General features: G+C 57.6%; 2 protein-coding genes across 4 annotated transcripts in view; both read right to left on the bottom strand.

Annotated features, from left to right (window-relative positions):
• Window positions 1-782: 782 nt before the first annotated feature.
• RSPH6A (radial spoke head 6 homolog A) lies at window positions 783-15,004 on the bottom strand. The gene is made up of 6 exons (XM_059666099.1): window positions 14,343-15,004; window positions 11,085-11,322; window positions 6,741-7,505; window positions 5,500-5,644; window positions 4,701-4,818; window positions 783-1,818 (listed from the first exon to the last, which is right to left on the bottom strand). Exons 1-6 carry the CDS (start codon window positions 14,930-14,932, stop codon window positions 1,581-1,583), a joined length of 2,094 nt encoding a protein of 697 aa, XP_059522082.1. The 5' UTR covers window positions 14,933-15,004; the 3' UTR covers window positions 783-1,580.
• Window positions 15,005-15,128: 124 nt separating this feature from the next.
• The window catches only part of SYMPK (symplekin scaffold protein), a 38,925-nt gene continuing 30,053 nt past the window's right edge, over window positions 15,129-24,000 (bottom strand). For all 3 annotated transcript variants that reach the window (XM_059666114.1, XM_059666113.1, XM_059666112.1), the window contains 9 exons: window positions 23,353-23,461; window positions 22,947-23,047; window positions 22,366-22,456; window positions 21,063-21,164; window positions 17,603-17,790; window positions 16,253-16,429; window positions 15,956-16,051; window positions 15,463-15,780; window positions 15,129-15,353 (listed from right to left, as the gene is read on the bottom strand). In XM_059666114.1, the coding sequence (XP_059522097.1) occupies window positions 15,210-15,353; window positions 15,463-15,780; window positions 15,956-16,051; window positions 16,253-16,429; window positions 17,603-17,790; window positions 21,063-21,164; window positions 22,366-22,456; window positions 22,947-23,047; window positions 23,353-23,461 (1,326 nt within the window). In that variant the 3' untranslated portion in view covers window positions 15,129-15,209. The remainder of the gene's footprint in view (window positions 15,354-15,462; window positions 15,781-15,955; window positions 16,052-16,252; window positions 16,430-17,602; window positions 17,791-21,062; window positions 21,165-22,365; window positions 22,457-22,946; window positions 23,048-23,352; window positions 23,462-24,000) is intronic.

Below are 24,000 nucleotides of genomic sequence, written 5' to 3'. Positions count from 1 at the left end.
CCCAGACCTGAGTGTCTGCCTAGATTTGTACAATCCTTCGCCCCCCCTCCCTGCTTCCTGTCCTCAGGTCTTGCATTCTGTCACCTAAAATCCTCGTTTCCAGCCCCTTCTGCACAGCCATGGTCCAACCTGCTCTTCTCCTGCTCCGGGCCCCGAACCAGCCTTATTTCTGCTCTCCCAGGCTCCTGTCTCACTCTCCTGTCTACCCTCCCCGTGGCATCTAGAGAGGTATGTCTGAAGCACAAACATGACCAGGCCCTCCCCTGCTGAAAAGTCCATCTGTGGCTCCCTAGTGCTCTCAGGGCAAAGTTAAGCCCTGGACGATCTATTTCCTGCCAACTGCTTTCCTGTCACATCTCTCACCACTAAATCCTCACACCATGTCCCCAAAAATGAGGTTCGAGAAGCTACCTCAGTACATCATCATCTCTCTTACCCTTGGGCCTCTGCACATGCTGTTCCTCTGCTTGGAATGCCCTTCCCCACTCTGTCATTCACTCCTCCCCTCTTTTTTTTAAATATATTTTATTGATTTTTTACAGAGAGAAAGGGAGAGGGATAGTTAGAACATCGATGAGAGAGAAACATCGATCAGCTGCCTCCTGCACACCCCCTACTGGGGATGTGTCTGCAACCAAGGTACATGCCCTTGACCGGGATGGAACCTGGGGGACCCTTGAGTCTGCAGGCCAATGCTCTATCCACTGAGCAAACCGGTTAGGGCCCCCCCTTTTGTTTTACTAAGTTGGGAGAGAGAGACCGATTTGTTGTTTCACTTATTCGTTCATTGGTTGATTCTTGTATGTGCCCTGACCAGGGATCAAACCTGCAAACTTAGCATATCGGGTTGATGCTCTAAGCAACAGAGCTACCCAGCCAGGGCTGCTCCTGACCCTTTAAGAGCCAGCTGAGGGGCTCTGTCAGTCCTCCGGGCAGCACCATCTGCGTTGTCATTGCCTGGGACGCTCCCATCTCCCCTGTAGAGTAAGAGCCGTGAGAAACCAGAGGCTGCTTGGTCATCTCTGTGCCCCCTGGGCTGGACTGAGCTGACAGGAGGCTTTTTATTTTATTTTTAATATTTAAATCCTCACCCAAGGACATGCCAATTTAGAGAGAGGGGAAATGAGAGAAACCTCTGTCGGTTGCCTCCCTGGTTGCGTCCTGTGTATTTGCCCCCTCCGGGGATCGAACCTGCAACCCAGGTATGTGCCCTGACTGGAAATAGAACCCTCGGAGCACAGGACAACGCTCCCACCAACTGAGCACACAGGCCTAGCCTCACAGAGGCATTTCATGTCCAGATGAGTGAGTAAGTGAAACAGAGGGGAGAGACTATGCAGAGCAGTGTCAGGGTTCCCAGCAGAGCCCGAGAGCCCCGACGAGGAGGTCGTGCCAACAGATTGGTGAGCAAATGAATAAATGACCGGGTCATAATGCCATGAGAACATTTCATTCAGAGCAGCTGCCTTCCAGGGGCAGAGAGCAAACTAACAGTGAAAAAATAGCTCATAACTATGTATAAGGAACAACACGCTATCTATCTATCTCTCTACCTGGTTGGGGGAGGGGCCTGTCGGGCCTCAGTCCTCCGGGTCCTCGTCCTCATCTTCTTCCTCATCCTCTTCCTCTTCCTCCGCAGCCGCCAGGGCCTGCTCCTGGGCAGCCTTCAGGGCCTGCTCCTCCTCCACCGTGGGGTCGCTCATCTCCATGATCTCCAGGCCGCTGGGGTACTCTTGCTGGATGGGCGGTGGCAGCATCGGGTTGAAGTTGTCTGGACTGTACTTGTGGCCCCAGCCGATGTACATGTTCTCAAACTTCCTGGAGGGGCAGTGAGATACTGGGAAGTCCTCCCGCCCAGGCCCCGGCCTAGAGGTCGTTAGCGTGGCAGTCAGCACAGACACAGCAGATGGAAAAGTTGTGTGGGGTAGGGAGAAGCGTGCCCACTGGGCTGTTCTGTTCATTTGTTCCTTAAATACTGTGCAGATATTAAGGGCCAGACTGTCCAACGGCGGCTACTGCGCACGTGAAACGTGGCTAGTACACCCCAAACCCTGAATGTATTTACTTTTCTAATTTCATTTGTGATTTCTTCTATGACCCATTGGCGACTCAGGAATGTGTTGATTTCTACATGTGTGTGAATTTCCCTCTGTTACTGATTTCTAATTGCATCCCAGTGTTGTCAGAAAACTTATTTTCTATGATCAATCCTTTCAAATCCATTAAGACTTGTCTCATGGCCTAGCATATGGTCTCTCCTGGGGAATGTTCCATGCGCACTTGAGAAGAATCTGTATTCTGCTGTTGTTGGGGGGAGTGGATTTTTATTTAGTTTTAATTCATTTAAATTTAAAGAATGAAGCCAATACTCAATTCAATATTGGAAACATCTAAGTATGACTGGGACAACTTGGGTACACGAGTCTACTTTTGCAATTGTAAAGGTTGTGAACTGTGGATATAGGTCAAGTATTTCCAATTAAAATTTAGGTCCAGATTGAGAGGTGCTGTAAATATAAACTCAGCTCGATTCCAAAGACTTAGTATGAAAGAGGAGAATGTAAAATAGCTCATCTACCATTATTACATTATTGATTTCATGTTGTAATAATATTTTGGTATTTGGGGTTAAATAAAATATATTAAAATGAATGTTGTCTGTTTATTTTTACCTTTTAAAAAAATATATATTTTTATTGATTTCAAAGAGGAAGGGAGAAAGAGATTGAGGCATCAATGATGAGAGAGAATCATTGATTTGGCTGCCTCCTGCACGTCCCGGACTGGGGATCAAGCCCACAACCCGGGCATGTGCTCTTGACAGGAATCAAACCCGGAACCCTTTAGTCCACAGGCCGACGCTCTATCCATTGAGCCAAACCAGCCAGGGCTATTTTTACCTTTTGAGTAAGGCCACTGGGAAATTTAAAATGCCATATGTGGCTCCTATTTCATCTATGACGGACAGCACTGGTCTAGATGTGGGGACCTCGCTAGCAGTGACAAAGCTGACAAGAATTCCTGCTGCGGGGCCTGCGCCCTAACGGGAGGAGATGATACACAGGACAGAATCCGTCGGGTCCCGGCCAGTTCACCTCTCCCCAGTTTTAACTGGGGAGGAAATGAGGAGCAAAGAGGAGAATAAACTGAGAGACAGGGTGAGAGGCAGAGAGAAGTAGGGAGAGAGAGACAGACAGCAGGAGAGATGGGGATGGAGAGGTTGTCATGGGAGCAGTCTGACTTTGACCTTGCTGATCCGGAGGCTGAGCTTGCTAGGAAGGCAGAGTCCGGGCCTCCACCCCAGACCCATGCCTACAGGACCTGAGCTTCAACAGACCCCCCAGCGCGTCCCAGCACTCAGCATGACACACTCTAGTCCAGATTGTCCTTCTGCCTCCCTCCCTCGCCCCATGACTTCTTTCTTCCCCCAGAGATTTCAGATCAAGGCTGCTTTCCTCAGGAATCCTTCCTTGATCCCTTCCAGGCGTGACAGATAAAAGCTGTCCCTCCATTGGTCCCTCCATCCTCCTTAGTGGTACTCATCTTAGTTTGTAACAGGATTTTGGGGGAGGGTTTGCTGGAGGAGTGAGTGGGGGGTGAGAGATGTTACACAATTAACGTTCATGTTTCCTGTGTCTGCTCCCAGGGCAGGATCCATGTCTGCCTTTCCAACAAAGGACCTGGGGCCCAGCACACAGCTGGCAAACAGTGGTATTCAAGTCTTTCATAGTGAAAAAAAAAAAAAAAGATGGATGAATGGATGGATAGATGAGTGGATGGATGCCTGGATGGATGAATGACTGGGTGGTGGGCGGGACAGATAAGTGGTTAGGGGATATAGGGTGGATGGGTGACTGGAGCTCCTGATTTCGATCTTTTGTTTTCAGAGGGATATTGGCAAACTAGGGTGTGGCCAGAAGTGTGCTGGCGAAAGCAAGCGTGCCTCTTCCCTGCTTCTGGAGGAGGAAAAATAATAATCGCCAAGCGCGTGGTTAAAGTATCAAGATGACATGAATTCCCACCTCGACTGTGTGTCATGGTAGCGAATAGAAAAGGAGAGTCTGTGAAAAATCGCCGTGCCATCTGGTGGACAGACCTGGTAAGTACGCTCGCCCTGTGGCCGCAGGTGGCGCCCTCTAGTGGCTGGTCAGAAAGGCTGGGATGCGCCTGGTAAGAGGGGCTGAGGGGCTGGTGGGAGTGTGTAGCTGCGAGTGGGAAGATGCAAAAGTGATTTCGGCCTGAAAATCTTGGGGAGCAACTGGCGGGGAAGACTTGTGGCCCAGAGAAGGAAGACCCTTCAAATGGGAAGAACTGGCCACGGGGCCCAGGGGAGCAGTTAGCTCCCCCAGGGAGGAGATTGCGCTTGTCAGGGCCACCCTGAGTCCCGTCGGCTGTCACGCCCACAGCAGGGAAGCCTGGGCCAGGGGACCAGAGATCCAAGTTTGAGTCCTGCACATGCTGTGTTCCCTGGGCCCAGCCCCTCCCCCTCTCTGGTCCCCCGTTCTCTTATCCGAGGGGCTTCCCCCTTGGTCTGGGATTTCTCATTTAGGCCAGTGGAACCCCTGGCAGCAGAGAGAGGGGCTCAGCCTTGGGGGCTTCCTGAAGGGGGGCTCCCCTCCCAATCTCTGCCCAGCCCGGCGAGTTGCCCCGCCGGCCTGGTGGGGCGCCCTCTGCTGGGAGACCGGGAGGAGGAGACCTACTTGCCGACGGCGAAGGCATAGGCCCCCGGCCAGAGGTTGGAGCGCACGATCGCCACGGAGTACTGCGGGCAGAGGGCGCAGGACAGGCGGGCCGTCCAGGGTGGCATGTGCATGATCTCTGTGGGGACGTGGAGAGCACCAGGAGGTCAGAGGCTCCACTGCTGGCTGCCCATGCCCAGGGAGGGGCGGGACGGGGTGAAGAGGGGTGTGGAGGGAACTGTGGTGGCTTCAGCGCTGGAACCCTGCTGGGGACCACCCTCTGCCCGCGCGCCCCAGGGAGCCATGCCGTCCGTCGGAGCCTCAGTGGCTGCACCCGGAAGGGAGGTACTAATCTGGGCCAGCGGCTGCCATTCTCCCTCCGGGGCCATTGGTTTGGACCAGAGGGCACAGGGCAGCGCAGGGCTCACATGGGCTCTGTCCACGCCCACTCCCATCTCAGCCCCTGCTGCCTGCTTCCTCCAGGTGCCTGAGGCCCCCAAATCCCACCCAAGCTCCTCCTCTTCTGGGGAGGCCCCCCTAACTCTCTCTCTCTCTCTCTCTCTCTCTCTCTCTCTCTCTCTCTCTCTCTCTCGTTCCCCAAGCCCACATCACCCCAGGTGGGCACTGCCCTTCTGTGCACCAGACGCAACTCACAAGGTGGACGCTTTCCGTAACCCCAGGAGGAAGCCTGTCATCATGTCCGTTTTATAGGTGAGAGAACAGCTTAGGCTCCGAGAGATGACCCTGCAATGTTCTAGCTTGGCCCTTTCTCATCCCCCCCCCACTTCCGGCTGGAGGCACAAGGTGAGGAAGCCCTTACCTGCATCTTCTGAGAGTGGCGTCAGCAAAGGGGGCCCGATCTCCTGCTCCGCCTCCTCCATCCCCTCATCGGCCTTCTCTTCCTCCTCCCCCAGCTCCTCCTCCTCCTCCTTCTTCTGCAAAGGGTTCACCCAAGTGCAGCGGCCCTGGGGGTGGGGGAAAGTCAGGCGGCACCCGGAGGACAGAGGACAGCCTGCACTCTGGGAGGCGGTGCAGGGCCAGGCAGGACCCTGGGGGCTGTCCTCAGGGACCCAGGTAAGGGCAGGAGGACAGGGTTAGTCACATAAGTTGGGGGCAGATAATGGGCCCAGATAGCTGTTGCACTGAGGTAAGGACTCCTGCCTCCTGAGAGCTGTGCGGCCCCCATCTGTGCATTCATTCATTCATTCATTCATTCATTCATCAGATACTTAATGAGCACCTACTATACACAGGCTCTGCTCTAGGTGCTGGGGTGCACCCTTGAGGAAAGAGACCCCAAATCTCTGCCCTGTGGAGCCGACATTGGGCAGCCCGCATAAGCCTCGGTTTTCCCAGCTGTGAAATGGGGGTGTTAGAGATGCCTCCCCCATTGGATTGCTGTTGGGCTACATGAGACACTGAAGAGCTGGTAAGTGTTTGCTGAAGGAATGAATGAACCCAAGTGCACAGTATATTGCAGAGTTCAGTTTCATCAACTGTGAGGTGGCAATGAGAGCTGTACGGATCTCCAGAGGAGTTATTTGGATTTATTAAAACCTTGTGGAATCAATACATATTTATTGAATGAATGATCCTAAGCCTATAGCCAGTGTTTCCTTGAATGAGTAAATACATGGGCTTATCCACAACCAACGCCAAAACCCGAAAAGCGCTGAGAACCAGAAGTCTGTCCTGAGTCACTTGGCAGCGCCCCTGACCTGAGTGGCGGGAGGGAGGCCGGGTAGTTTTGCTGCAGAAAGAGCGATGAGGCCTTTGAGCACAGCTGCAGCCCCAGCCTTGCCTGAGGTGTCGCACGCTACATGGGACGTGCCGTGACTTTCTAAAATCTGAAAAATTCAGAACTCCAAGATGCCTCTGGCCCCAAAGGATTCTGACTCACCTTTGAGTGAACAAGTGCATGAGGAACGGGTGGATGAGTGAATGAATGAAGGAGGGCTCGGCACCATGGCCAGCAGAGAGCTATTGACACTGATATTACGGGGAGGGGGGGGTCACACCTGAGCCCCCCGGTTCTGGGACAGGTGGGGGCCGGGTTCTCACCTGCGGAAGGATGTGCTGCATGTGGTGCACCCAGTTGGCCATGGAGTCCACCAGCTCAAATACGGGGATGCCCTCAAAGTCCGGGTTCTCCTCGAAGGAGTCTCGCCCTGCGCCGCCCTCCTCCTCCTCGTCACCCTCCTCCTCGTTGAACTGGTAGAAGCCCAGGGGGCTGATGTGCGTGGCCGACGAGATGCGCGCGATCTGGGCGCGCAGGTAGTTGGCCTCGTTGCCCGGGAAGGGCGGGTAGCTGATGACCGGCGCGTCCAGGTAGCCGGTGAAGAACTTCTTGATCTTGCGGGCCTGCACGATCTGGCTGGGCGTGACGTGTGGCAGCTTGGTCCACGGCCGGCCCGGCTCATTGCACACGAAGTACAGGTACTTGTTGGTGCCCGAGCGGCTCTCCTCCTTGGGGATGACAGGCGGTGGCTTCCAGAGCGGCTTGGGGATGACGTCGGCGACCTTGTCCTCGTCCTCCTCGCCCTCCTCCTCGCCGTGGGCGTCCATGACCTCGCCGCTCTCGGTCAGCTCCTCCACCTCCTCCTCCTCCACCTCCTCCTCGCCCTCCCGGAACTCCACCTCGGCCACCAGGTAGCTGCGCTTGAGCCCCAGGATTTTGCCCCAGAAGCGACAGGTGTGGATGGGCTGCTGCTCTACCAGCTGCTTCAGGGCCAGGAAGAGGCGGAAACTCTCGTCGGAACTCAGGCCCACGCCACCCTGTTCGAAGTAGAAGGCTGACTCCATGACGTTGGGCACGGCCGTGTCTACCTGCAGAGGGGAGGGTGGAGGGCAGAGGGGAGGCAGCTGGAACTCTGCTCCCTGGCCTGGCTCTTCTGGAGGCCAGAGAGCCCAAGTACTGGGTAACCCAGCCGCTCCTGCCGCCCTGTAAACCCTTCGGAGGGAGGACTCAGTTCGCTCTCCCGCTGGGAGCACACCAGTGTCTTTCCCATCCCCCTCCCCAGCCACCCCCCAGCTCCAAGGGCCCATCCCTTGCCTCTATAATCCTCTCCTCAGCCCATTTCTTCTACTAATTACTCTCTCTACCTCTGTGATTTTATATGTGAATGTTCTCTTACAGTTTGAGTCTTGGCTCTGAATTCTTTCCTAGCCAGAACCCAGGTCTGGTCCCACCCCACTGGTCTCACACCATGTGCCCTACAACACAACCACATCTAAACGCTCTCACCCTGCCCTTCCGGCCACTGCTGACTGGAGCAAGAGTGGTCAACTGCCCCCGAAGGACAGATCAGGCTCTGCTGCTCCCCCCTGCACACTGCTCCTTTCGGGGCGGGAGGGCAGGGGTGAGGGGAGGAGACAGCCGGCCCTCAGTGCCCCTTTGCTGGGAGCCACCTTGCCAGCCCAGGACTGCTTGCAACCTGACTCTCAGGTGTGAGGAAAGCCTGTATCTCGTCTCAGCCACATGTCTCCATTTCTGGGACATCACCTGCTTCCTGCCTTAACGTGACCTGTACCAGCAAGTAGAGGAAGGTGTTAGTGTTTGGGCTGTGACACCATAATACTAGAGCAGTGATGGCGAACCTTTTGAGCTCGGCGTGTCAGCATTTTGAAAAACCCCAACTTAACTCTGGTGCCGTGTCACGTATAGAAATTTTTTGATATTTGCAACCATAGTAAAACGAAGACTTATATTTTTGATATTTATTTTATATATTTAAATACCATTTAACAAAGAAAAATCAACCAAAAAAATGAGTTTGCATGTTACCTCTGACACGCGTGTCATAGGTTCGCCATCACTGAGCTAGAGCTAGTCTAAGATTGTAAACGTGGAAACAGGAACTTTTCACATCAGAGGCCACAGTGACGAGAGCCTCAGGCTCCCGAACAGCCAGCCCTGCTCTGCGGCGCTGACCACAGCAAGCAGGAAGCCAGCCAGAGAGCGAAGGCACAGACTAGAGCAGCGGTTCTCCACCTTCTGGCCCTTTAAATACAGTTCCTCATGTTGTGACCCAACCATAGAATTATTTTCGTTGCTACTTCATAACTGTCATGTTGCTACTGTTATGAATCGTCATGTCAATATCTGATATGCAGGATGGTCTTAGGCGACCCCTTGAAAGGGTCGTTCGACCACCAAAGGGGTCGCAACCTACAGGTTGGGAACCGCTGGACTAGCGAGTCCAGAAACAGACTGAGCATCCTGCACAGCTAAACACCCATGGCCGAGGCGGCATTTCTCAGCAGGGAGTCATGGCTAGCCACGGAAAGAAATAGAAAATGAGAGAGTGAGAGCCCTTCCTCCCATCAGACAGAATATATAACATGTAATAATATATAATATATAAAATGCTGAGCCATCAATTTCTTTGAATCTCTTCCAAGAAGCCTGCACAGACCACAAACTTCCACATTTTGCCCTTCTGCAGACCTCACATTACGAACTCCAGCTCCTGCCCTAGCTGGGTTGGCTCAGTGGATAGAGTGTCGGCCTTCGAACTGAAAGGTCCCAGGTTCAATTCCGGTCAAGGGCACATGCCCAGTGGGGGACTTGCAAGAGGCAGCCGATCCATGATTCTCTCTCATCATGGATGTTTCTATCTCTCTCTCCCTCTCCCTTCCTCTCTGAAATCAATAAAAAATATATTAAAAAAAAAAAAAAGAACTCCAGTTCCTTTCGTCCTAGCCCGTTTCGCTCAGTGGATAGGACATCAGCCTGTGGACTGAAGTGTCCTGGGTTTGATTCAGGTCAAGGGCACATGCCCAGGTTGTGGGCACGATCCCGTCATGCAGGAGGCAGCCAATCAATGATTCCCTCTCATCACTGATGTTTCTATCTCTCTTTCCCTCTCCCTTCCTCTCTGACATCAATTAAAAAAAAAGAAAAAAGAAGAACTCCAACTCCAAGTTCTAAGGGGCAGACCCTCCCAAGAGATTGAATTTCAATGGGGCGGAGCTTCAAAAGCCACCGAGTTCTAAGGAGGCGGAGCCTCTAGGGGGAAAGCATTCTAGGGAGGCGGGGCCTTAAAGGACTTGATCGGTGTGTGGGGTTGGGGTGTGTAGGACCAAAGGTGCAGTTCTAAGGGGGTGGGGCCTCCCCAGGAGAGACTGTTGATTTGAAATGCAAAACTATATTCTCAAATAAAACGAAACTGTCCCCCTTCGTGCCTAAAACTTGTATTCCCAAGTGCACTCTGCTCACCAGGGCTCATTTCTTTGCCAGATTGTTGTTCCTGGTTCTCTCACCATCCCACCCCACTCTCACCAGAATCCTAGCATCTCAGAAGCCAGCACAGACACACAGCATCTGCAGTCCGGGCAGAGCTTAGCACGGCGTTGGAGGCCAAGGTCTTGCCTTCCTGATTCCCTCTGAGCCCAAGTCCTTCTTCTACAAATCTATCTATACATATAAAAGCCTAACCAACCATTCCACCATTCCACCGTTAGTTATGACATGCACTGACCACCAGGGGCCAGACGCTCCGACCGGAAGGTTAGTTTGCTGCTGGGGTCTGGCTGATGGGGACTGGGCTAGACGGGCTAGACGTGCCCTGGAGCCCTCGTGCGGTCCCTTGCCAGCTGGCCAACCTCCTGCATCCCTCCCCGGCCCCGATTGTGCACCGGTGGGGTCTCTTGGCCCGGCCTGTGCCCTCTCGCAATCCAGGACCCCTTGGGGGATGTCCCGGTTTTGGCCCGATCCCCACAGGCTAGGCCAAGGGACCCCACCGGTGCACAAATCCGTGCACTGGGCCTCTAGTACGAACATAATAAGTAGCAGTTGCCTTGCGGGTTGTTTCAGGGTTGAAAGGAGCCAACACCCCTGAAGGTCTTCGCAGAGGGCGTAAGAGGCGTCAGAGTGATCATAAACAGAGAGTCCTCAACAAATGTTTCCTGAACGAGTGGAAGAATACTCCGCCCGAATTTTAAGCAGTCGTCCAGTTCTGGAAACGAGTCAGTGGGAGAGTTCCTAGCAGGTCTCAACTTACAAAAGGGGAAACCGAGTCCAGGGGGTAGGGGACAATTCCGTGCTGAGAGATCCCAGGAGGCAGTGTTCCACAGAAAACACCGCAAAGCTGGAATTTTGGGGGAGGGAGGAGGGAGGGAGTGGGGGAGAGGCCAGCCTCCACCTCCACATGGCAGCTGGAGTCGGCTTCCCAAAGTGCAGAGCTGACCAGCCTTTCCTGGGCTTCCAGGGGCCTCGGGAGAAAGCCTGTGCCCCTTCGCCCTCTGTGACAGGGTCCCGGCCCCGCCCCTGGACACACACACACTAAACTGAGATCATCTGCATGTCTGGAGTCCACAGGCTCCCTCACTTCCAGGCTTCAGCACAGGCGAGGCCCAAGTCTGGGCCGCCACTCACCCGCCACGCCTCCCCACGGGCTCACTCACCACCTCCTCCTCCATCTCCTGCTCGCCCTCAGCACTGCCGCCGCCCCGGACGAACAGCGACTTCTGCCTCTCGGCCATCTCGTAGGTGGGCTGCATCTCGGGGTCATCCCGCAGCGAGTCCAGCTTGGGGTGGAACCACTCCAACTGTGTGGTGCGGTTCAGCGACTCCAGGATGGACAAGGGGTCCTCTGGGCGCTGGTTCAGGATTTTGGTCAGCATGTTCACCAGGTGCTCATACCTGCCTCCGGAGGGAGGGGGAGGTGGGGGGCATGACTCGCTCGGCTCACTGCTCTATGCCTGGCCCTGGGGCTGGCCCCGGGGACACAGCAGAGGAGACAAGATCCCTGACAGGGTGGAGCTGACATTCTGATGATGGAGACAGACATTAACCAAATATGCAAAATACATACTGCCAGGGGTGATAATTTCTAAGGAGACAATAAAGCAGGGAGTGGGACTGGGAATGCCTGGGATAGGGGATGGTTTGCAATTTTCAGCAGGAGGAAGGAAAATCATCCCATGCTGATCTCATTTAGGAAAGAGATGCTGAAATCCGAAGCAAAAGGGCGTCCAGCAATTGCTCAAAAGGATGACACGCCATGGTTAAACTGGGTGAATTGACAGGGATGTAAGACTGGACGGATGTTAGAAAAATAGAAAAAACTATAACTCGTCATGACAGTGTGTTAAAGGGGCTCTGTAAGATCATCTCAATAGGTGCAGAGAAATCCTATATAATAAAAAGCTAATATGCAAATCAACCGAACAGCAGAACGACCGGTCGCTATGACGTGCACTGACCACCAGGGGGCAGACGCTTAATGCAGGAGCTGCCCCTGGTGGTCAGTGCACTCCCACAGGGGGAGTGCCGCTCAGCCACAAGCCAGGCCCACAGCTGGAGAGCACAGCAGCAGTGGCAGGAGCCTCTCCCGCCTCCACGGCAGCGCTAAGGATGTCCGACTGACGACTTAGGTCCGCTCCCCCTGGACATCCCCTGAGGGCTCCTGGTCTGCAAGAGGGCACAGGCCAGGCTGAGGACCTCCCCACCTCCCCCAAACCAAGTGCATGAATTTCATGCACTGGGCCTCTAGTTGTTTGATAAAATTCAACACCCATTCATGATTTTTAAAAACCTAGGAAACCAAGAATAGAAGGCAAATTTTAAATAATCTTGTAAAGGATAACTATAAGGAACCTACAGCACACACCAAACATGACAAAAGACTATAGTGCTTTCCACTAATCGATTGGGGATGCCTGCTTTCACTTCTATTTAATTCTGCACTGGAGGCTTCAGCCAATGCAATCTGACATGAAAAAGAGAAGTATTGAAAAGGAAGAGGCAAAACTGTCATGGTTCATAGATGATGTGATTGGGAATGACGTGCAAAGGCCTAGAGCTGAGGGTGTGCCTAGCGTGTGGAAGGAACACAGAGGAGGTCGGTATGGCTGGAGGGGAGTGAGGGAGAAGGGCTGTGGTAGGAGCGGAGGCCGGCGTGATAACCGTATGGCAATGGTTTCCAGTCACCAAGTCAGGCAGTATGTTGGGCGCCTGAGAGCAGTGTTGAATTCTCACCGCAGTCATATGAGGAACAATGATGGTCCGCACCCTCCAGATAAGGAAACTACGGCTTAGGAAATGTGAGGCCTAATTGTATTTGGTAGCACAGCCAGGACTTAACACCAGGACCGACTGGTTTGCTTCCACAGCGTGTATATCCGAACGCCTGTGGTGTGGAAACCCTTTGGCAACGTCTTGGGGGTGGTGGAGGGCCATCCATTTGGGAGGGTAAGGAGAGGTCAGCATCTGGCCAGGGCTTTTTGATAAGGGAACCTGAAGCTCTAGGGGGCTGGGAACTGCTGGGGAAGTGGGACTGGTTGATGCTGACTGACTCTAGTGGTTCTCAACCTTCCTAATGCCGCGACCCTTTCATACAGTTCCTCATGTTGTGGTGACCCCCAATGTCATTGTTACAAATTGAACATAATGAAAGCATAGTGATTAATCACAAAAACGATATGTAATTATCTGTGTTTTCCGATGGTCTTAGGCGACCCCTGTGAAAGGGTCGTTCGGCCCCCAAAGGGGTGGCGACCCACAGGTGGAGAACCGCTGCTCTAGGAGATGAAGTTTCGAGAGCAGGCAGGGGCTGAGTTATATTTAAGGCCTGTGAGGAACATGAACCCTCTTTTGAGGACACTGGGGAACCATGGCAGGTTCTGAGCATGGGAGGGATGGGGTGTCCGCTTTGTGCTTTAGCAAGACCTGTGACTTCTGCACCCTCATCTCCTCCCCTAGCTCTAGTCACACCAGCTTCCTCGCTGTGCCTCAAACACAGCCACCCTTAAAGCCTTCGGACTTGCTGTGTCCCACACGCTTCGTGGTTGGCAAGGTGCTCTCCCTCACCATGCTCAGGTCACCGATGACGGTGGCTGCTCAGCGAGGCCTTCCCTGGCCTTAGGCTCTTTACCGTGGGCTCCCTCTCCCCGCATCCTGCCTTATTTTCTCACCTTCCCATGCATTGTATTCATTGTCCCTTCTCCCACTAGAATGCGAGCTTCATGAGGAGGTCATGGGGAAGGGGGCTGAGGGATGCACATGACTACAGCCAAGTGGCCTTGGCTAGCGCCTTCCTCCAGCAGGAAAGTTTAGTAAATAGCAGCCCCTTCCCCCCCAGCTCCCGCCCCCCAATCATCTGAGCGGGAATCCTGGCTCTGCCACATTGGAGCTGTGTTATCTGGGATGCGGGCCCTCATTTCGGTGTCTGATTCCTCCTCTAAAATAGGGACAGTGGCCAAAACCAGTTTGGCTCAGTGGATAGAGTGTCGGCTTGCGGACTGAAGGGTCCCAGGTTCGATTCCGGTCAGGGGCATGTACTTGGGTTGCGGGCACATGCCCAGGAGGAGATGTGCAGGAGGCAGCTGATCGATGTTTCTCTCTCATCGACGTTTCTAACTCTCTATCTCTCTCCCTTCCTCTCTGTAAAAAATCAATAAAATATATATAAAAAATAAAATAAAATAAAATAGGGAGAGTGGAGGTGCCCATCTCAGCTGTGAGCACGAAGGGCAACGTGTGCAGGGCTGGCACAAAGCCTGGTGAGTAACGATTGGCTTTCCAGCTACTGTTAGTATTTAGTCCGAATCCGATGGCTCCGGAGCAATCCCCGGACTGGGGAGCCCCCGGAGCCTGAGGGGGGTCTTGGCGGGGCCGCTCCCCGCCGGGCCCGTCCCTCCCCGCTCGGGGCGCCCTCTCACAGGCTCAGGTCGCAGCTGATGCTGGTCTGCAGCAGGTAGGCCTTGGCGTTCTGCACGGCCAGCTCCCGGGGCTCCGGCTCCGACACCTCCATGTCAAAGGGCAGGAAGCCCAGCTCGGAGGGCGAGAACTGGAGGGAAGGGTCATCGCTCGCGTAGGGCCCGTGCGGGGCCTCCTCGCCGAACGGCTGGTCCTCTGTCTGGTACGCGAACCGGCCCGCGGCGCCGGGCTGGGGGTCCTGGAAGGCCGCCTCCAGCTGCTGGAGGAGGCTGCCCCGGCCCTGCTGCAGCTGCTCCAGGAGCTCGGCCTGCAGCCCGTCCTCGTCCAGGTAGGCCTGGCGCTGGGCGTCCGAGAGCGGGTACTCCGCGCTGCCCCGCAGCTCCTCGTCGGGGCCCAGGCCGGCCCCCGGCGCCCAGCCCTGGCCCTGGCCCGCCGGCACCTCCTGGCTGCCCCTCGGGGCTGCGAGCTCCGACGGCGGCACCTCCGGGGGCAGCGAGAACTGGACGAAGGGGGCCTCCCCGCTGCGCCGCGGCTCGGAGCCCTGGGAGCTGCCGGGCGGCGGCTGCTCGGGGTCGGGCGGCGGGTCCCCCATCGTCCGCGGAGGGAGGCGTGCGGACCGGCCGGCCGGTTGCCCGCCCGCGCACCCGCCCGGTAGCTGCCGGTTTCCCAGGAGGGCGGGGCGGGCGTCCGCGCAGGCGCAGCCCGGGGGGTGGGGTGGGGGTGGGGGTCCCCGGCCGCCCGCGGCCCATGGCTGAGGTGCTGAGCGAGAGAGACGACAACCGCGCCCCCACGATCTTTTTTTTTAATTATTTTTTTTGAAAGGCAAAGCACCCCTCCCCGCCCACCCACTCCCCTCCCCCCCAAGCCCGTCAGCTGTTCCCCTTGGTCTCGGGGTCCCCGGCTTCCTCGGCGGCCGTGGCGGGGGGGCTGGGCGTCTTCACGCGGTCTTCGCCGGCCGGGGTGCGGGGCTGGGGGCTCCTCTCCTCCTTGGGGGCCGCGCCCGCTGCTGCCTCCTGGGGACGGGAGGGGGCCGGTCAGGACAGCTGCTGGGCCGTGCCGCCCCGCCGCCTCTGGGCCCGGAGACACGCTGCCCCCCTCGCCGCTCCGCCGCGCCAGCCCTACCTTAGGCAGCGGCCCCTCGAGGCTCGAGTCCAGCAAGGCGGCCTCCGGCAGCCCCGGGTCCTCGTCCACGCTGATGAAGATGGCCGGGGTCTCCCCCTCGGGCCCCTCCTCCCGGAAATCCACGGCTTCGTCCGGCTGCGGGGGGCCCGGCCTGGCGGAGGAAGCGGGGGCTCCCGCTCCCCCCGGCTTCAGCTTCTGTTCCTCCTCCAGCTGCCGCTTTAAGGCCTTTTCCTGGGCCAGCCGCAGGCCCATGAGGTCCTGGGGGGGTCTGGGGGCCGGCGCGGGGGCGGGGGCCGGCGCCAGGGGCTCCAGGTCATCCTGGGGGCGGGAGGGGCACACAGAAGCTCAGGGGTGCGTGGGGCTCGGCCCAGGCTGCTCTGAGGATGGTGGCAGACAGCAGGATGGGCCCGGAGTCAGGGCACCTGCCCCCCACCCGCCTCCCTTTCAGCAGGAGCCTCCCAGAGCGGCGCGGTGTCGGGCTGGGGACCCTCACCTCCTCCAGGGGCCCTGCAGGAGTCTCCTTGGCCTCCGGCTCCTGTTTGCCACTGGCCTCCAGGATGGCCATGATGGAGTTGGGGATGTGTGCTTGCTAGGGGAAGAGCAGGGTGGGGTGCTGCGGAGAGCTCTAACCCAGAGACCCCTCCTGGGCACCCCAGATGCCTGGCTGGTCCCTGGCCCTCCAGAACCCTTGACATGCTGTGGCACTGCAGGGCTCCCCTCTGCCCACTCGAGTCCCCGCCAGTCCCCCGGGGCGGACCCATGGGGCCAGCCACCCCACATCTTGGGGTACCTGGTGGGGGGTGAAGGAGCGGACATGGGCCAGCAGGGGCTCCCGGAGCTCTGGGCACTTGTCAAACACGGCGCCCAGCTGCTGGGGCGGCAGCTGCAGGATGACCTGGAAGCTCTGGGGCTTGGTGCGTTGACAGCATTTGATGAAGCCCTCCCACACTTTGGGGTACTTCCACACCTGGATGGGGCAGGGAGGAAGGGGGCGTGAGGGGGCATGCAAGTGGCCACCCTCGGAACCGGAAGGACCGTGCCAGGATGGGGCCTTGCTGGGGCTCACATCCCTGCCATCACAGACTCCCTTCGGGCTCCACACAGCCCTGACCTCCTGACAGAGGACCTAACTTCCTCTTCTCGCTGCAGCTGGGGCAGGAGGACAAGGAGGGAAGAAAAGAGTGGCCTTTCACCCTGGTCTCCCTGGGCCAGGCCCAGGCTGTGTTGTGAGCATTTCATTCCCACAGCGGCCTCCAGGGGGCGTCATTCGCCCTGAGAAACAGAGGAGGCCGGAGAGATGCAGGGACTTGTCCAAGGTTACCCTGGTAACTGGAGGCAGAACCAACATTTGACCCAGGTCTGTGTGAATCTGCACTTAACCTCTAAGCCAGATGGAGCAACGTGGCCGCCTGTGGGCTGAGTCGTCTGAGGGCTGGTGGAGGTTTTCGGTTTCATCATGGTCTCCTGAAAACCCAGATTTCTAGCTTCTCTTGAAAACCGGCCCACCTTTCAGCTCTAGGATGCATCCTGCCTAGGTGCACAGTGGTGGGGGAAAGGGCAGCCATGCCTCTCCTGGGACGCGCACCCCTGAAGTCTACTGCCTGCTTCTAGCACCCACCCACCCATCAGGTAGCTACCCCATGGCTGAAGTCGGACCCCTGGAGCGCCAAGGGCAGGGCAAAGGCCTGGCCAGTGTGGGTGGAGCTTGCTCTCCTCATCTGGGCTCCCTCTAGGGCAGCGGTTCTCAACCTTCCTAATGCCGCGACCCTTTCATACAGTTCCTCATGTGGTGGTGACCCCCAACCATAACATTATTTTCGTTGCTACTTCATAACTGTTATGAATCGTAATGTAAATATCTGATAGGCAGGATGTATTTTCATTGTTACAAATTGAACATAATTAAAGCATAGTGATTCATCACAAAACCAGTATGTAATTATGTTTTCTGATGGTCTTAGGCGACCCCTGTGAAAGGGTCGTTCGACCCCCCCAAAGGGGTCGCGACCCACAGGTTGAGAACCGCTGCTCTAGGGGGTGAGAGGCAGGCAGGCTGGAGAAGCCTGCGTCCGGCCTCATCTACCTTAGTTCCTGCTGCAGCCAGTCCACTGCCGGGGACTGGGCGGTCAGGGCGGGTTACCTGCTTCATGATGAGGCGGGACAGGATGTTCATGACGAAGCCCCCCAGGCGGGGGTACATGGTCAGGGACTGGATGACGGTCCTCATGAGCAGCATGGGCAGGGGGCTCTGCTCCATCAGCTGCTGCATCACCACGGCCAGCACCTCCGACGTGTACACGTTCCGCTCCGCAAAGCACAGGTTGGTGGCTGCGAGGAGGCGGAGAGTGGGCCTGTCCTCTCTGCCCGGCTGCCCCCGGGGGGCGGGAGCGCCACCACCCTTAGAGAGCATTGGCCCCACCTTCTGCCCGTGTGCAACCCAGACCAACTTGCAGAAGCCCCGGGCAAAACAGGACACTGCCCCCCCCCCCCCCCCCCAGCAGAGGGTCTCTTCCTGAGGGGACTGGCCTGGTCCTTGCAAGCCTGGTGGCTTGGCCCCAGGGGGAAGACATGGCCAGCTCCTGCCTGGACACTGTGGGGAGACCGTGGCCCTTCCTCTGAGGACAACCCTTGGAGAGCCGAGGCAGGAAAGACACGCTGTCAACCGCTGGGGACCCATTCTGGCTTGATTTGGGCGGCACAGCACCTCCACCCCTACTAGACAGGAAGGCAGCTCTGAATTCCATAAACACCCCGTAGTGGACAAGAGAGATGGCCCTCCACCAGCAAGGGACCACCCACACCCAACCCTCCTCAGGGCATAGGGCATGTGCTACTGCTGGGGCACCAAGCCTAGAGTATGTGGGGGCACGACCCATAGAGGAATAAGGGAGGGTGAGGAAGCCTGGGTATACACTCAGCTCCCCAGCTCAGCTGCCAGGCCAGCAAGGGCCCACGGAGGGCTGGCACAACACAAGCACCCACCAAGGCCTGGGGTCCGCTCCCTCGGGAGTGGGTGGTGGCACCCTGACGTGAGTGGGACGGGTGGTGCTCCTATCCATTGTGCTAATGGGGAGGCCCCAGCCAACTGCCTCTGAACCCCCTCTTCCCCAAACACCACTGGCCATGTGAGTCTGTCAACCAGGAAGTCTTTATTGAGCTAAAAGAAAGGCCCCAATACTTGCGAGGCTAATGGAGAACAGGGGCGGGCACTGTAAGGAAAGGGGGCAGCTCCCATTAGGAAAAGGGGGAAGATGAAGAATTACAGGTAGACAGGTGGGAGGAGGCTGGGCAGGGGACAGGGCGGGTACCTAGGCCAAAGGGCAGCGGACAGTGTAAGTGAGGAAAGTGCCAGAGAGCACCTGCTGGACACTGAGGTGGCTGCTCCTCCCCTCACTTCCAGGCTGTCCCAGCTCCCATCTATTTTGCCGCAAAGCCTCACGTTGGCCTCGTCCCCTCTCCTCCCCCTCAGCTCTGCCCCAGCCTCCTCCTGGGCTGCCCCCTCAGCCCTCTAACCCACCCTCCACACAGCAGACTGAAGGGTCTTTTCAAACTCAACCTGACCATCACCTCCCGGAGGCCCTCGGGATCCAGTCCTATGGGGGCCCAGCGGGTTTCCTCAAGGATTACAGGCTATGCAAGTGCATCTCTTGGCCTCTGCAATTTTTCTTCCTTTCTCTGGGATGGTCTTCTCTTCTGTTGCCTCACCCCTGCTCATCCTTCTGTGGCCTCCGCTCAGGTGTCCTCTCCTCCAGGAAGCCCTCCCTGATGTCCCTCACCAGAGGCTGGGTGGCCCCTCTGGGCTCGCCTATCCCAACCTGGCTCACTGAGTTGTTACTGAGGATGGATTGTGACCCCTGCAAGGGCAGGGTCAGAGCTGTCTCTATCCCCGCTGTGTTCCTAGCACAGCCCAGCACAGGGCTGAACAGAAGTGCTCAGTGAGTGAATCGCTGGACTAGACTTGAAGGCAGGTCTAGTGATAGAACAACTTGCCAGAGAAAGGGTGGTTTAATGGGGGGCATTGCTAATACTATCAGCTACTGGGGTTCGATGGTGCACAAAACAGGACTGGACTTTGATCTGGAGCTTATAGTCAAGTGGGGTTACTGGTGCCTGAGCAGAGAAACGTGCTGGGCACTGGCTGGACTGGGTGCGGGGACGATAGCTGGCCGGGAGCGCCAGCAGCGGGAGGCTGTGGGCCGGGCTGGCAGGAGGCAGCGGGGCGTTCTCAAGGCCAGGCCGTGCGGACACCTCCAGGGGCTTGGTTCTCACGTGGAAAACCGGGCACTAAACCCAGATCCTCGAATGGGCTCAGCGGGTGGCGGGGTCTGCGAATCCCCTCAAATTGCACACAAAGCCGCATCGTCGTCGGGAATGAGCCCGTAACTTTCCTCAGGTCATCAAAGTGGCCAGAGAGAGTAAGCCCACTCCCGGACCCGGCTTCCGGGCCCTTCCCTGAGGGGCTGGTGGAAGTTGGTTTTTCATTTCACCGTGGTATTCCTGAAACCCAGATCCTAGCTTCTCTTGGAAGCTGCCCACCTTTCTGCTCTAGGACGCAGCCTGCCTGGTGCACAGGTGGGGCAGGGCCCCCGGAGGCCGGTGCCTCCTCGCCGGGTGGGGCTTACAGCTTAGAGCCCCTCCCGACCGAACAGGTGCAGAGCCTGCTGGGGACGGCTAGGCGCCCAGCCGCTGACATGGAAGTAAAGGGACAGGAGGGGAACCGCCACCGCCTCTGAAAGGGGACAGGAGGAATCAGAGCACAGTGTCTTCCGAGTGAGCAAGCGACAGGAAGGGCGTCCACCTCCGCTGCAGGGAAGCTTGGCTTCTGGACCAGAAACCTTCTCGGGGAGGGGGAGGGGGAGGGGGGGGAGGGGTGCTGAGAGCTGAGGGAGAAGAAGAGGTGGAACCGGTGGGACCGGCAGGACTGGGCCTCCAACTCAGGTCCACTGACCAGATCCTGTTGTATTTACTACACCACGTGGGTGCTGTGTGGCCCCAAGCAAGTTACTGAACCTCTCTGGAGCTCCACTTCCTCGTCTACAGAATGGAAGTCCGCACGCTCCCCAGGTAACGGGTGTGGGCTGGTAGGCAGCCTGTAAGGCACTCCGGAGAGCCGGGCTCAGGGGGGCACTCAGGAAAAAGGCTCAGCAGCTACCATGAAACTGCTGATGGTGGCGAGCCCCTCGCCTTGTCACCATCACCCCCCCCCCCCCGCCTCCGCCCCCCCCAACTGGAGCTCAGACGGGACTCGGCATCTCCTCCTGGCCCAACCTGGGTCCTGGCGCCCTCTGTCCACCCCACACACTAGGCTGCAGGCTCTGCTTCACTCCTTGGGCCAGGGTGGGGGAGGGAGGGGCTCCCCAACTTTCTCGAGGGCAAGTCTGTGCCAGCACATAGCCCGTGCACTGTGTTCTTAGAAGGAGAAAAGAAGGAAGAGGAGGAGGAGGGAGGGAGGGGAAAAACAAGGGTGGGTGTTGAAGCTCTGAGTTGGAGCTGCAGGTGGCACAAGGGCCGACTTGGCGGGTTCCCGGGAGGCATGGGGGAGCTGAGCTCTTCCTGGGTCCGTGGAGGCCAGGCACGTAAGGGGGTGGGGAGGGCCTCACCTTTGATGATGGACTTCATGTCGCACTTTGCCGAGTCGATGTTGTGTAATGCGATCAGCAGCTCTCCGGGGTTCAGCGGGGACAAGGCCGAGTTCCCTTCACCTGCAGTGGGGAGGGGGGCGGGGGGGGGGGACAGTATGGAAGCCTCAGTGAGGAGATCTCCGAGTCCCCCCCATTGGGGGAACAGTGAATGAAGATGGGGCGCCCTCTGCTTCAATGGGACTGGGGGGACAAAGGACTAGAGTAGGGGGAGACCGAGAACACAGAAAGGGGGGGCCGAATGAGGCAGCAGCTAGAGAGCCACCTCCTCCGGGAAGCCCTCCCTCACAACGCCGCCTTCTCTCGCTCTCCGCCCCCACTGGGTTCTCCGAGTTAGGGCAACATCTGAGTGTGGCTTGGCGGTCTCCCCCCCCCCCCCCCCCACTGGCTGTGCACCCCCGAGGGCGGGGCTAGATGAGCTCATGGGGTCCTCAGCACAGCGGACACACCTGGGCACCTGCGGGCCAGGCCGGGGCCAGGCAGTGCCCGCAGAGGCTCACACGGACGCCGCGGCGGCGGCTGGGGGGTGGCCCCCTGCAGGTGCCGTTTTGAGGGCCCCCAGACACTCTACGTGGATGTTCGAAATCACCAGGTTGTGTGAACAGCCTCCAACACCCACTGGGGTAATTTTTCTACGTTAAACGTTTAGTTTGTTTCTTTTTAAAAAAGTATGTTTTTATTTATTTTAGAAAGTGAGGAAGGGAGAGGGAGAGAGAGAGGAACATTGGTGATTGGCTGCCTCCTGCACACCCCCACCGGGCATGTGCCCTGACTGGGAATCAAACCTGTGACCTCTGGTGCAGGGAGGACACTCAGCCCCTGAGCCACACCTGCCAGGGCAAGTCTCTCTCGTTTTGACCCTGAGAAAAATTCCCCTCCCCCACAGCTCAGGGGTTCAGGCAGGACTGAGGAGCAGCAAGAATGCCTGAGGGAGAAAGCACTTGGGCCCGGGAAGGGAAGACAGGAGCACAGAGTCAGCCCCAGGCTCTACAGTGCTGCTTCCGCTGTGGTTGGAACCATCACCCACACAGCACAGAGCACACAGCACAGAGCAGAGCACAGGCGGGGTGGGGGTGGGGGTGGGGGTGGGGCGGGAGGCTGGACAGGTGTTTAGATGGTGCTGAGTCTGGATGGCAGCCCTTCCTCCCTCAAGGTGGCATCACAGCCCCCCAGCCGCCCACAGCTCATTTCCGGGACCCTTCTTCCTGCCTGACCCCCTGAGGGGGCCTCCCAGAGGAGGGAGCGGAGGGCAGGCCTGACCTACCGTGCTGGGTGCCCAGCAGGCGGTTGAAGACCTCCTTCACCACGATGGGGTTGAGTTTGATGAGCTTCGGCAGGGCCTGGATCACTTCTTTCTACAGGGGAGGGCGGGGAGGCAGGTCAGCGGCCTGTGGCTCGCCTGGGTGGGGGCTGGGCTCCGGCCTCTGATCCTTTCCTCCTCTCACTCCCTCTGGCCCCTCAGGGCTGAGCTTTCTCCCCAACTCGGTGACAGCCCAGCTTCCTCTCGCCCCTGCCGCGGAACTCACCCCTGGGACCAGCTCGCCGACTTCCCCCCACAAATGGAGTGTTATCATCATCACCCCCTCCTCACACAGAGGAGATGGAACTCACCCTAGGTCTCCCAGCGCGCTGGGAACAAGATCCCGGGGAAACATGCTGGGGGCGGGGGTGGGGGTGGAGGTGGGGGTGCTGGAACAGATCTGCTCTGTTTCCTTTAGGCCTCAGGACAGGAGAAAATCCAGGCTGAGGGGAGTGGCTGCTTGAGGTCAGATGAGGCCCAGGCCGAGGAGACTGATCACTGGTCTAAGGCCCAGGATGTTCACAGGGGGGCACCCAGTCCCCTACCTTCTCCAGCCCGTTGAGCACGGGGATGAGGAAGCGGACATCGGGCAGCCGCTTGTGGTAGAGATCCCGGACGCGCTTCACCAGCTCCGGGGAGGGCGGGACTGCAGGCAGAATGAGGAGGAGGCGCGGGTGTTGGGGTGGGGGTGGGGGGGCACTGAGAGGGGAGAGACGGTGGGGGTGTGTGGGGAGGAGGGGAGGAACAGCTTCAATTCAGAGCAGGAATCCTTGGCCCTTGGTTTTCCAGTGCCTTTAACCACAGTCCCAGATGCAGAAACTGAGGACCAGGGGTGGGGAGGGACCACAAGAGACCCAACCACTGGGGGACCCAGCAGCTTTAGTCCCAGGTCCTGGGGGGGGGGGGCCTGGGCAATGGAGGGAAGGGTGACAGGCGGACTCCCAGGGGCACCTTTGTCTGTGAGGCTGTGCAGGCATCTCGTGACCAGAGTCTCTGCGCCCTTGGGGCAGTTTTCCACCAGGAGCAGCAGCTCCGGCGAGTTCATGCCCATTCCTCGGATCTGGAGGGAGAGGAGACAGGGAGGCCTGAGCCAGGGGCTGGGCGACGCGGGAGGACCAGGGGCCCAGGGTGAAAGTCAGGGAGACCCGAGTGCCAAGGGCAGGGTGGCCAGGGGGGTGCTGGGACTCTGGGGTAAGAACTGGTGACAAGAGATCTTAAAAGTGCTCATCACTAGAAAAAGAAATTTAACGGATGTTAACTTATTGCTGCAATCACTTCTCAATATATTAAATCATTACGATGTACACCTTTAACCTACACCACGTTATAGGACAATTTCATCTCAACAGAACTGGGGGGTGGGGGAGAGAGCTGGGGACAGTGCTCCGAGAACGGGGACACCTGGGGAAGGTGGGAGGGGCAAGGCCGAGCACCTCGGTCTCTTCCACCCAATCTCACACAGACGCACGTCCTGCAGCACCAGCCTCCTCCGTGCAGGCCACGCCTCTCCTCACTGCCATCTCTACCTAACCTCACCTTCGCTTTCTCAGTGACGACTTCTTTGGCTTCCGAAGGCATCAGTGACACCTGCCCCCCCCC

Source organism: Myotis daubentonii, chromosome 15 (genome assembly GCF_963259705.1).
Source record: "Myotis daubentonii chromosome 15, mMyoDau2.1, whole genome shotgun sequence".
NCBI lineage: Eukaryota > Metazoa > Chordata > Mammalia > Chiroptera > Vespertilionidae > Myotis > Myotis daubentonii.
The sequence above is the reverse complement of the archived record's forward strand: the minus strand, read 5'-3'. Positions and strand labels throughout refer to the sequence as shown.

Excerpts from the sequence above, each read along its gene's own strand:
- RSPH6A (XM_059666099.1), bottom strand. The coding sequence starts at position 14,932 with ATGGGGGACCCGCCGCCCGACCCCGAGCAGCCGCCGCCCGGCAGCTCC. Across the intron at positions 11,323-14,342 it reads ATCAGCTGCGACCTGAGCCT|GTATGAGCACCTGGTGAACA; the intron begins GTGAGAGGGCGC and ends CTCCGGAGGCAG. Across the intron at positions 5,645-6,740 it reads TGCAGCACATCCTTCCGCAG|GGCCGCTGCACTTGGGTGAA; the intron begins GTGAGAACCCGG and ends CCCCACCCCCAG.